The following is a 13,577-nucleotide window of genomic DNA, read 5'->3' on the forward strand; positions in this document are numbered from 1 at the left end:
ACCACGACTTAAGTGTCCAATGCTGTGACAACCATTAGAGGGGCCCTGCCTCCAGCCAGGTGGAGGTAAGGGACAATCGGATTTACTGGACTGTGTGGATCAGATGGCCTGGCACATCAGTCCCACAGAAGTATAAGGCTCTAGTAGATACCGGTGCACAGTGTACCCTGATGCCATCAAGCTGTCAAGGGGTGGAACCCATCTATATTTCTGGAGTGACAGGAGGATCCCAAGAGTTGACTGTGCTGGAGGCTGAAATCAGCCTGACTGGGAGGGAATGGCAAAAGCACCCTATTGTGACTGGTCCAGAGGCTCCATGCACCCTCGGCATAGACTACCTCAGGAGAGGGTACTTCAAAGACCCAAAAGGGTACCGATGGGCTTTTGGTATTGCTGCTTTGGAGACTGAGGAAATTGAGCAGCTGTCCACCTTGCCTGGTCTCTCAGAAGATCCCTCTGCTGTGGGGCTGCTGAAAGCTGAAGAACAACAAGTGCCAATTGCGACCACAACAGTGCACCGGCGGCAATATCGCACCAACCGAGACTCCCTGATTCCCATCCATCAGCTGATCCGTAGACTGGAGAGTCAGGGGGTGATCAGCAGGACCCGCTCACCCTTTAATAGCCCCATATGGCCACTGCGAAAGTCTAATGGAGAATGGAGACTAACAGTAGACTATCGTGGCCTGAATGAAGTCACACCACCATTGAGTGCTGCCGTACCGGACATGCTAGAACTTCAGTATGAACTAGAGTCAAAGGCAGCCAAGTGGTATGCCACGATTGATATTGCCAATGCATTTTTCTCAATTCCTTTGGCAGCAGAGTGCAGGCCACAGTTTGCTTTTACTTGGAGGGGTGTCCAGTTCACTTGGAACCGACTGCCCCAGGGGTGGAAACACAGCCCTGCCATTTGCCATGGACTGATCCAGACTGCACTGGAACAGGGGCAAGCTCCAGAACACCTGCAATACATTGATGACATTATTGTGTGGGGCGATACAGCGGAAGAAGTCTTTGAGAAAGGGAGGAAAATAATCCAAATCCTGCTGAAAGCCGGTTTTGCCATAAAACGGAGTAAGGTCAAGGGACCTGCACAGGAGATTCAATTTTGGGGAATAAAATGGCAAGATGGACGTAGACAGATCCCCACAGATGTGATCAACAAGATAACAGCAATGTCTCCACCAACTAACAAGAAAGAAATGCAAGCTTTCTTGGGTGCAGTGGGGTTCTGGAGTATCCACATCCCAAATTACAGTTCGATTGTAAGCCCTCTCTATCATGTGACCCGGAAGAAGAATGATTTTAAATGGGGCCCTGAGCAGCAACAAGCCTTTGAGCAAATTAAACGCGAGATAGTTCATGCAGTAGCCCTTGGACCAGTCCGGACCGGACCAGATGTAAAAAATGTACTGTACACTGCAGCTGGGGAGAACGGTCCTACCTGGAGCCTCTGGCAGAAAGCTCCAGGGGAGACTCGAGGTCGACCCCTCGGCTTTTGGAGTCGGGGATATAAAGGATCTGAGGCCAGCTATACCCCAACTGAGAAAGAGATACTGGCAGCCTATGAAGGGGTTCGAGCTGCTTCGGAAGTGATTGGCACTGAAGCACAGCTCCTCCTGGCACCCCGGTTGCCCGTGCTGGGCTGGATGTTCAAAGGCAGGGTCTCCTCTACACACCATACAACCGATGCTACTTGGAGTAAGTGGGCTGCACTAATTACACAATGAGCTCAAATAGGAAATCCCAGTCGTCCAGGCATTCTAGAAGTCATCATGGACTGGCCAGAGGGCAAAGATTTCGGAATGTCACCAGAGGAGGAGGTGATGCGTGCTGAAGAGGCCCCACCATATAATAAACTGTCAGAAAGTGAAAAGCAGTATGCCCTGTTTGCTGATGGCTCTTGCTGTATTGTGGGAAAGCATCGGAGATGGAAGGCAGCTGTATGGAGTCCCTGACAACAAGTTGCAGAAACTGCTGAAGGAGAGGGTGAATCAAGTCAGTTTGCCGAGGTGAAAGCCATCCAGCTGACCCTGGGCATTGCTGAATGAGAAAAGTGGCTGGTACTTCATCTCTGTACTGACTCATGGATGGTGGCAAATGCCCTGTGGGCAATGGCCTGCAGCAATGGAAGCAGAGCAATTGACAACGTAGAGGTAAACCCATCTGGGCTGCTGCACTGTGGCAAGATACCGCTGCCCGGGTGCAGAACCTGGTGGTAAAGGCACGCCGTGTACATGTTCACGTACCCAAGAGTCGGGCCACTGAGGAACACCAGAAAAACTAACAAGTGACACTTCAGGCCATCAGGGCAGAGATGCAACATATAGATGGGCTCATGATCAAGGGGTGGATTTAACAATGGACTCTATTGCCCAGGTTATTCATGAGTGTGAAACACGTGCTGCAACTAAACAAGCCAAACGGTTAAAGCCTCTTTGGTATGGAGGACGATGGCTGAAGCATAAATATGGGGAGGCCTGGCAGATTGACTATATCACACTGCCACCAACCAGCCAAGGCAAGTGCCATGTGCTTGCCATGGTGGAATTAACCACCGGATAGCTGGAAACATATGCTGTGCCCCATGCCACTGCCCAGAACACTATCCTGGGCCTTCAGAAACAGATTTTGTGGCAACACGGCACCCCAGAGAGAACTGAGTCAGACAATGGGACTCATTTCCAGAACAGCCTTATAGACACTTGGGCCAAAGAGCATGGCATTGAGTGGTATATCACATCCCCTACCATGCACCAGCCTCTGGAAATATCGAACGGTACAATGGGCTGTTAAAAACTATACTGAGAGGAATGGGTAGTGGGACTTTCAAACATTGGGATACATTTACCAAAAGCCACCTGGCTGGTCAAGACCAGAGGATCTGGCCCAGCCCAGTCAGAACTTTTACATACTGTAGAAGGGGATAAAGTTCCTGTGGTACACATAAAGAATTTGCTGGGGAAGACAGTCTGGGTTATTCCTGCTTCAGGTAAAGGCAAACCCACTCATGGGATTGCTTTTACTCAGGGACCCAGATGTACCTGGTGGGTAATGCGGGAAGATGGGGAAGACCCATGAATACCTTAACAGGATTTGATTTTAGGGGAAAACAGCCAATGAATTCAACTGTATGCTGTTGCTTGCTATATAGCACTTTTATAGCCCACCAACTGGACATCTTCAGGTCACCAGTGACTGGCCCTGACTTCCCTCCGACCATCATCCCAACAAAGAATGAACTTTGATGAAACCAGACAAGTTCTGTGGTATCATCAGCAGGCAACAATCCAACACTGCACATAGCCTCTCCTGCTCTGAAAGACAGTTACAAGAGATGAAGCCCGACATCATGGACCGAATAGACTCAGCAGCATTATAGGGATTGATCCAAGCACTAAGGAATGACCCCTCTCTTTGTGTGTGTGTGTATGTATATATATATATATATATATATATATATATATATATATATATGTGAGACAAGAGTGATGGTATATTGAAAATGTGGGATCTGAGCATGACATGAATGGTAAGGGGTGGATACTGGTCTGAGTTCAGCAGTAGCCGTTATTTTTCTCCTTCTTACTAGCTGGTGCAGGTTTTGATTTTCAGCCTGGGAACAGCACTGATAATACTGATGTTTTTTGTTGTTGCTCAGTAATGTTTACTCCGACCAAGGACTTTGTGAGTCTCATGCTCGGCCAGGGAGAAGGGGAAGCCAGGAGGAAGCAGAGACAGGACACCTGACCCAAACTAACCCAAGAGGTATTCCATACCACAGCACGTCATGCCCACTATATAAACTGGAGGCAGTTACCCGGAAGGGCTAGATCACTGCTCAGGTTGGGCTGGGTATCGGTTGGCGGGTGGTGAGCACAAAAAAAGTGATGTTCTGTGCAACATCTTTTAGAGAACGGTTTAACAGACAAACTGAAATGCTGTATTTAACCTTCATTATTTTCTTTCAGTGTTAAGAAGATGTTCTGAGTTTAGCAGTAGCAGTCAATTTTTTTCCTTCTTGGTAGCTGGTGCAGTGCTGTGTTTTGACTTCCAGCCTGGGAACAGTGCTGATAACACCGATGTTTTCGGTTGTTTCTAAGTGATGTTTACCCTGGCCAAGGACTTTGTGAGGCTCATGCTCTGCCAGGGAGGAGGAGAAGCCGGGAGGAAGCAGAGATGGGGCGCCTGACCCAAGCTAGCCAAAGAGGTATTCCATACCACAGCACGTCATGCCCAGGGGGGTAACTGGGAGTTACCCGGAAGGACATGGGGTCTTCTGGGTTGGACTCGTTTTTTGGCGGGTGGTATCATATTCTCTTCCCTTGTTATTTTCTCTTATTGTTGTCGTTGGTGCTAGCGGTGGTGATTTGTGTTGTACATTGGCTGCTGGAATGTTCTTGTCTCAACCCATGGGAGTTGCATTCTTTCGATTCTCCTCCCCATCCCTTCAGGAGCAGGGAAGGGTAGGGGGGCGGGTGGGGGAAGGGTGCGAAAGAAAAAGGGAGGAAAAGTGAGTGAACGAGCTGTCTGGCTGGGTTTAAACCATGACAGAAGACCACCTTTGCATATGAAGAGTTTCTACAATATATTTCAAAAATTAAATTGATGTAAATTAAAAATCCAGCCATATACTTTGAAAAGGAGACGTCTGCATAAACACATCTTCTGTTTTTCATCTACTAAGGTAGATGTGATAGCTTCAGTAATTCTGTTCCTAACATTGAGTGAAACCATTAATCAATTTATTCCAAATATGAACAGAAAACAATGCAGCTGAATGGAAAAGAATAGGTATTCAAAAGAACAGCCACTATTATTTTTCAAGGAAGAAATTGCCAAGAAGTAGAGAAACAAATGGCCGAAAGTGTAGATGAAGACACGTTCTCCTATGCAAACTAACAGAATTAATTAATTACTCACATCACATGGTATTTTATGAAATGACATTAATGATCAGTAATAAAAAATGACAGCGGTGTCTTATCAGTTCCCTTTAACAAAAGAAATTATTATAAAAAGAATGTGTTTACACCCTACAGATGTAACCCACAGACCGTAAACATCGCTTTCGATGTTAGTTTGACTTGCAACACTTTCTCATTAGTTTAATAACATAATTTTTATGGAACTGTAAAACTGTAAACAAAAGCATTCTCTCTTCTCATTTTCCTTAACAGAACTACTAAAACATATCCAGCTACATTAAAACTTTACCTTAACTATTTCCTCTATGAAGCAGACATGTGACACAGGATCTCTTTTCTTTGTCAATACTTTCTGCAAATGCTGCACCTGTAAGAAAGAATTTATTGAGAGGAAAAGTGACATCTAATATGTCATATGCAAAACTGCATGTCTATAAAAACAGAAACAAGCTGCTGAGTACCTGTCCGCAAGCAGCACAGATCTGATCCATGAGTTTCTCCATGTTTGTCCAGAGGGCTGCTCGAAAAGCTGCTGTGTTCCCAGGTGTTGGCATAGCAGCTCTACCAGGGCCACCTAAATGGTTTTTAAAAACACAGCAGCACATTTTAGCTTTCCAATATGAAAATTTGCTTATTAGAAATACAGATCTGTGCACTCTGACATAAGGTTGGGTTTTTTTAATTAAAATTCTTTACTGTGAGGGTGGTGTGTTCAAGGGCAGGTGGGACAGGACTTTGAGTAACCTTGTCCTGTGGAAGGTGTCCTTGCCTGGATCTTTGATGTCCCTTTCAACCCAAACTATTCTATGTTTCTAAGAAAATAGCTTCAAAACAGAGCTTTGTGAATGGCTTCAGCTGTCTGACTGAGAATTCAACTAAGGAAGAAGTCAAATAAACTCTGCAGTTCAGTGGGGATAATTCAATGTTTGTCACTGCTACCTGCGTTACAAATTCGGACCTCCACATAGACATCAAGGTAACATTAGTAAGCACTGCTGCCCAGTGTAGTAAGAAAGTGAAATGGCAGAGACAGTAGGTGTGAAAAATACATGTATTACCAGCTCAGAACTGAAACACATGGCAAACTGCTATAACAAGTGATAATCTAGCTGAAGGAGATGCAGCTTCTAAATCATCACTTTCTTTGAGAGGGGCTGTATTTCTTTCTTTATGGTAGTGATTATGGCTTTGGACCCCCAACTTGCTGCAAAAAGAGAAATTAAGTTTATTATTACAACATTTCTTTGTATGGAACATACTACTTTGAAATTACTTCCATCTGATAAAAGCACCACAATGTAGTTACAGGCTTATTCCATTGCTTGCAAATAATGTCTACCTGTGATCCTCCCACCAACACAAAGAAAACAGAATTTGGATTGATCTTTCCATGACAAACTGCTAAGAAAATGCTGCAAAGCTGTAAACTAATGAGGACAATTTTCTGGTCAAGTCAGGGAAAAAAGGAGGGGCCTGGGGAAAAGGGAAAACATTTAAGCCCAATAACAAAAGGCAGACTTTGGCTTTGTATTAGATGATTTCAGAGACATGACTACTTCCATCCTCTACTGGTGAAAGCAAGCAGGGAAATGTTCCTATAACAGGCTTGGATATGTGAGTTTCTTCCATTTGACAATATACTATACTTCTGTCACAAAAAAAAAAAACAGTTATCATTCTCTGTAAAACAAGTATCATACCTCTTGTAACAGTTTGAGATGGTTGGGTCAATACTTTGATATCCAAAGCATTTTTAATGTTCTCCTCCAGTACTGTGCAGTATCCATCCACCACATTAGCAATGGTATCTTTCAAAGTCCCAAGGTTATGAAAAACCTGAAGAGCAGTTCCCACTTGAGTAGGATTCTAGAGAAAGAAGATTTTCAAACTGAATTATTATCTTTAACTGTACTATAGGTTTTTTTTTATCCATGATGAGGCATCATTTTACTGGGCAAGCTCATCTTTAAGTTCAGACTGCTAATTCATTTAACATTAAATAACTGGCATCCTTACAGTACAACAGAGAACAGAAGATAAAGGAGAGGACTGATTTCCTTTGATTGCTTTGCAATGCTTTGCTTAGCTTCCTTTGGTACTATCCTCTGAATAATGAGAATGGAAAAAAAGGAAGAACTGGAAGCACCGCTGGCAGTATCTAACCTGGGGTGAGATACCAGTGATTGATCCAATAATTCCAAGGTTAGTTACAGTACAGCTATATTAAGCTATGGTATAGTTAGCAATATTGTTTAAACATGCACATGCGGTCTGTTACAGTACTGTGATTTAAGTGCCAAACAGTTAATTAAATGTGATACAGGCTTAAAAAAAACCCAACCAAGTACAAGCAGAGGCAAGCAGGTCATGCCCCTACCACTGACTACTGCAGAATTTAAGCTTGTATTTCTACATTTCTATTTCTAATGCTTACAACCAACAAAACCAAACCCAAAACACCCTCAAGTATCTCTGCATGGTTCACAGCTTTTCTGAAATACAGGAGAGTGAAAACTGTCCCATTGTTCATTGTTCAAGAGACCTTTGATTAAGAATAAATCTGATGATAATTCCACCGAGCAACACTAAACACTGGCATGGGTGTTATTTAGCAAGAGAAAAGCCTCAAATTATTGCCTTTGGAAACTAAGCACTGTCATCGGTACACTGAATACTGCTTTTTTATTTCGCATTCACATGCAATTAGTGGAGGGGGCGATCAGTTAATCATACACACATTAGAGATGCAGTCTTTTGTCGTTTTTCTTAGTGACTTCTGCCAGCAGTAAAGAATATGGTCTGGCAGAAATCCTGGCACCTAGACTGGACAGAAGCATCTGAGACCACAGGCACATCCCGCTAGATACCCTGCTTTGACTCTCCTCTGGCAGTGAGACCTTACACCACTGCACTCTTCCTGCCGGTGCCTACAGCAGTAGTTGTTGGAAGGTCTGCTGCAAGACCAATGCAACTCTGCTCCATCTTTCCCAAGTCACAGGTTTTTTCAGCCTGACACTCCAGAGTTAAAGAAAAAGGGCATGCTCATCTACCTTTCAAGTGTGGGGAACCTGCACTGAGACCACAGCAGTAAAGCTACAATACAGCTGCTGATGATTCATTTACTGGTACATTCACCTACTGCAATAGGATTTCTGATCCACTGACGAACAGCGCATTCTCCTCAAACCTGTTTCAAAGGTCACAGCACTATAACTACACATTCATGTCACACTTTATAGGGTTTCTGTAAAGATCAGAACCATAACTGAAACAAAAAAAGCCAGATCTCATCTCATTTCCCAAACCCAAAGAGGTGTTTCCAGGTTTAGTGGAAAGCAAAGGAATGTTAGGTTTGCATATTATGGTTTACAGACCACATACTAACTGTACCAGTTTCTTTTTCCAAACAGTGTGGGAATTAATGAACATTACCATCATAGTATTATGGGTCTGGGACTTGTAGGTTTATTTTTTTTGACAAATGGGTATGCTGTAAAATTTCTAAGCATCCTGTGGGTGTTTTTGTGGAGGTGGGAAAGTGAGCCATAAAGACTGGAAGATTAATGGGATGTCAGAAAATGAAGAGTAGTATAATGAAAGGAGGGAATCTGGGGACAGAATGAACAAGAAAATACAAATGGTAAGAGGATGGGGAATATAATGAAAAGAAACTGGAAAGAAGAAAGAGAATGAAACTGAAAGGAAGGAAAGCAAAGATATAAAAGATTCACCTCATTTACCAGCCTTTCTTGCTTAAATTGTTCTAATTTTTATAGAATACTTCCCCAATTATAAAACCAGGCAGAGAGTCAGTAATACAAAATCAATACCTTACTACTATGGTTTCAGTCAGACACTAATGATCATATATAACCTAACAAAAAAATAGAACAGCATCAAAAGGTGAGCAGGGCACTCTCCAGTCTTGAATAACCAATGGCCAGGTATTTGATTTCCTGACAAACAGGCAGTGTAGGCACAAAAAATTTCAGGCAGCAGATGAAACTCAGAGCTCCCACATCATAGTTCAGCAAACTAACTCTGAAGCTACGGGTCAAAAACGACACAAAAACATGCTCAAAAAGACCCGGAGCTGTGTTTCAAAGAAACTGGTTTTAGCCAAAAGTTGTCAAACAATTCTATTTGAACTTAGGAATAGTTAAGAATAACCAAAACACATTATAGAAAACTGCTATTCACTCAACGTAACTTCCAAATTTAGTATCAAAGTTAAAATCAGAATAGAACAAAAACTATGCAGATAGCCTATTTCTTATGTGCTTTAAATTGTGGACATGGCCACTGACAGAGGGCTTCTAGTTCATGTATTCATCTTGTACAACAGGAATTAGAGATATATTCAATATATAGATGTACAATAAAATATCTTTTTTATTTGTTTCATATACAGCATTTTTCTCTCCTTGAAAAACAGTGTGTTTTATATGCTCCAGACAGGCTATATAAAGTCCATTGTTGGTATGTCACTAATCCTAAGAGAACTGCATTTTTTATGCACAGCTAGTGTCTAGGTTTAGACAATATGTTAAAAAAAATGGAGCATCTCTTGGGACAAAAATTATTATGTGGAAAGAAAATGTTGGAAAGCAGGAAGAACACAAATGACTGTATTTTCAGACTTGCATACACATCTCAAAATTGGACTGTTTATCATTAATACGGACAAAATTTTGAGAATCAGTATTGCAGAATTTGTCACTATCAACAGACTTTATCCATAACAATTTCCCCTAGTATTTAATTTTTATTTGAGAAAGCTTAAAGCTAAACATTTCTGAGATTCAAAAGACTGCCACATTTTTTATCAAATGGAAAGCATGTATTCAAAAGAAAAATAAACTGACTACAGAAGTCATTTAAAATGGGAAATGGAATCACATCAGGGAATAATATTCAGAACATCTATCCAACAGGAACAACAGGGAAAATAATATAACTATTTTTAAGATGGAATTTAATGAGTTTATTAGCAGTATTTTATAATCAAGTTGCCTGCCACTGCAGGCAACTACACTTAGCAATTTTTAAGTGTTCTCCTTAGAATCTATGTTCGCAAGATCTTATGCTCCTTTGTAAGTGTCTTGTTTAGTAAATGAAGGCTTAGAAGTACTACCAAGCACAAAGCAGGCTGGTTTTACTATTTAAAAATGTATGGGCAGTTAGAGCGACAAGAAGACACAATTCTGCTTCTCACAAGGTAGACATTTCTCAGCTTCCATCAGGCAACACATTAAATATCTTGGTCAGAAGGGTGATATTTGCCACCACTTGAAAAAAGGCACAGATGTTTCAATTTATATTTTAGGAAAACATACAGATACATTCAGCAGCAGCTATGAAGAGCTGCATTTGCTCATTTTCTCTATCACTGAGAACTGTTCATTTTACTAATATAATTTTCTATTCATTTTATCCCATCCCATTTGGTTCTGTAGACTACTACAGACAAGAAGAAAAGTCAGTGACATGCACTCTTTAAATATGACTGTTTTTTCTACAGTTATATCATGTGGTTATTTTCTAGAGTAGGCAACTAGACTCAATAACCAAGAAGATGCTGTCCAGTCCAGCATGACATTTACAGTCATTCTGCAGGGCAAAATGCCATTTGATCACTTCCTTTCCCATAAAGATAATAACCTTGTGAAGACTAGATAGAAATACCATTAGATACTTAAATAAATACATATATTTCTCATTTGAAAATATCTCCTAGGATGGAACCAAGTAATTTTTTTTCTGTCAACTGCCAACACTGAAACTATTTTATACTGTAGTCTTTTATGATTGCCACTGGTGTTACCAGAACAATCTTCTGAAAGCATGGTTAAATAAAGAGCAATATTCTTTTTCATCATTAGAAACACAGCTTGGATGAGCAAGCCTGCTCCTCACAAGGGAATGTGGTGATGACACTGAGCTAATTTGGGGACAGGAAGATTCCTAGCATAAGGCTGAACCAAAAAGGAAACCTGGATGACAGGCAAAACTAACTGGATACAAATACAGCTTTCAAACTCACATTCTACCTTCTCAGGTTATGGGATTCACCATGTGCACCTTTCTTCTCAACAGTGCTGTTTTAGGGAACTCCACATCAGCATTCCTTCATTCAATGCCAATCTGTCCCCTATGACCCCATGCTGCAAGGTTTTCACCTATCAACTTCCCTCTCAAATGAAGATGTGCTAATTGCCCAGAATATGTATGGTCAATGCTACCTGTGACAATTACAACTAGTTTCATAAAGAAGTAGTGTTACAAATGTAATTAACTGCTAACTGTCATGCAGTTAAATTTCAGAAGTGCCCGAACCACATAATCAGAACAGTTTTCTGAGTAAATGTTCTTTCATGTGACAGTTCAGAAGCACCACATACGGAGAAGTCAAATGTGGACTAGTCCCTCACTTAGAATAAGAAAGTTTTCGCTATATTTGTACACACACATATTACTGAACAGCTGTGATTTCAGTGTGCTGCCACATCCTTACCCCTTATATGGTAAAACATTTACTGTGTCCCATACACAAGCACTAAAAGCAGAGCACAGCATGAAAAGAATTACATATGTTGCTCAGCTGAAGGAAAATATTACTAATAAGTCTAGGTATCGTTTCAACAGAGTGGTCTGACAATGTGGCAAGCAAGAAATACGATGAATAATACTTTCCCCATCAAGAAATAATCAACATTAAAATTCAATAACCCTAGAATAGGATATACACTGAAATAACCAAACTTGTAAACTAACGTACATTCTGACAGGAAATACAAAGGGTTCTTGCAGCCCTTCCAGAGTAAATGCAAAAAAGAGCTTCCAGAATGACACTTCTAAGTATCTTTGACTGGCACTAAGTAGCAAATATTTTAATTTGATAGCAGATTTACTATATTGAGAACTATTTCAGTTACTTTTCTCTGTTTGTTTCACACAGCTCATTTTGATTGTATGAGATAGCAGTTGCAACTTCCAACACAGTACAGCTTTACAAGGTCAGTTAAATAATCCAAATAAAAAAAGACCCCTTGTGAGACTGATAATCCTCTTGCCACCACTTTCCCCTCTTGCCACCATTACAAAACACTGCCTCCTTCAAATAATTTTCCCATAAATAACATTACTACCCAAGTAGTATTACTACTTCAAGTACTATTACTTGAAGACGGGGTGATTTAGGAAGAGTTTGTAAGCTCTTGCAGCTACCAATTACAACTAGTTCTTAGTCATTTCTTACAGACACCAAAAGTGAAAAAAGTGAGAAGGAAAAGTTGCAATTCAATTTCATGAGCTCAAGCAGATAAGCAGTGAAGGAAACTCAGCCACCTCAGTCACAGGCAGCGCAAAATGACTTATTGAGCAGAATTAATAATTCACTGAGAATTGTTGGAATTCTTGCTCCGTAGTATCGCTCAGCTATTTTAAAAGCAAGAAAAATTAATGAAAAGCTAAAAGTAAAAATTAAATGCCGATGAAATTCAGCTGCAGTCTAAAAACAGTATTTTATTTCATTTCCAAAAGTCCATGTCTTAAAAAAATTAATTGGTACAACTCCTAAAAATGAACCTGCTTAGGGAAGCATGTCTCTATGTTCATTATCACTCCATCTGTCTTTTACACTGTTCATCTTTAAAATCTGAGCAATACACAAAACGGTCAGGTTGACAATGTAAAGCCAGAGAATACAGACTTCTTTCTAATGATTTTTCAGTTCTTCCTGTTTTGACATTTGCAGTCTTGAGAGGAGTGAGAGGTTAAGATGTTCAATTTTCTGTAGAAGGTAATACTGACATAAAGTGTTGGCTAGACCCCAGAAAAGCACATTTTAATCTCTAAGAGGCAAGAATCCCAAAGCAAAACATTCAAATACGCTTAAGTTATCATGTCTACCTTCTGTGAGCCCGTATTTGGAATAAGCAGCTTCGTTTGGTAGAAGGACTTCCACAGGAAAGGAAAACAGTCTTAAAACACAGCCATAAAACTGCTCATGTCCTCAAACTAGGTCAGACTTTTCTTTCTTAGAATAACAGGAAGTAAATAACAAGAAGTATTGCACTACGGGGGGGGGGGGGGGGGGGGAGAGGAAAAAAAAGCAGCAATAAAATACTAGAAAGCAAAGAAGCAAGATTTCTCAACACAGCTAAACAGCTTGCCAAAACACTTATTCTCTATAATAGTGTAATCAAAGCAACAGATGGCTAAGAGCTAATGGAACAGAAAGGCATCAGGAACTGTTGTAAAGAATTATCTCATGAAACATCAAGCAATATTCCAAAGTTTACCAAGCCTTAGGCTATCAACGTGACAGCAATTTCAAAGAAAGTTATCTGGCACCTTGAGAACAGATCAGGTAGGCCATAACAATTACAAATTTTATCCTACAGTGCTGCATTTGAGTGTACAAAGAGTACAAATGCAGAGTAGAAATCATACAAAATGATAAAAACTAATAGGCAACATGGAAATAGGGGCATCTAAGCCAAATCAAGCTTCTTAAAATGCTTCTCTTACGTGTTACACAACTTCACCAACCTCTAAAGCCCTCATCAATAAAGAACCAGTTGGCCAGTTAATCTGAAAATGTGGCTTCTCTATTAAGAACACAGCTACCACTTTATGATGAAG

General features: G+C 40.9%; 1 protein-coding gene across 2 annotated transcripts in view; it reads right to left on the reverse strand.

The window, feature by feature from the left end:
• Positions 1-13,577, reverse strand: part of COG5 (component of oligomeric golgi complex 5) — a 192,077-nt gene that overhangs the window by 64,762 nt on the left and 113,738 nt on the right. The window contains exons 8-10 of one of the 2 annotated variants that reach the window (XM_062638282.1): positions 6,632-6,797; positions 5,393-5,505; positions 5,221-5,298 (exon numbers count right to left, since the gene is read on the reverse strand). The exons of the other annotated variant lie outside the window; for it this stretch is intronic. Coding sequence (XP_062494266.1) covers positions 5,221-5,298; positions 5,393-5,505; positions 6,632-6,797 — 357 coding nt within the window. The remainder of the gene's footprint in view (positions 1-5,220; positions 5,299-5,392; positions 5,506-6,631; positions 6,798-13,577) is intronic. 2 annotated transcript variants of the gene reach the window in all.

Source organism: Pezoporus occidentalis, unplaced genomic scaffold (genome assembly GCF_034315485.1).
Source record: "Pezoporus occidentalis ecotype Australia unplaced genomic scaffold, CSIRO_AGI_Poc_V1 ctg56, whole genome shotgun sequence".
NCBI classification, from domain to species: Eukaryota; Metazoa; Chordata; class Aves; order Psittaciformes; family Psittacidae; genus Pezoporus; species Pezoporus occidentalis.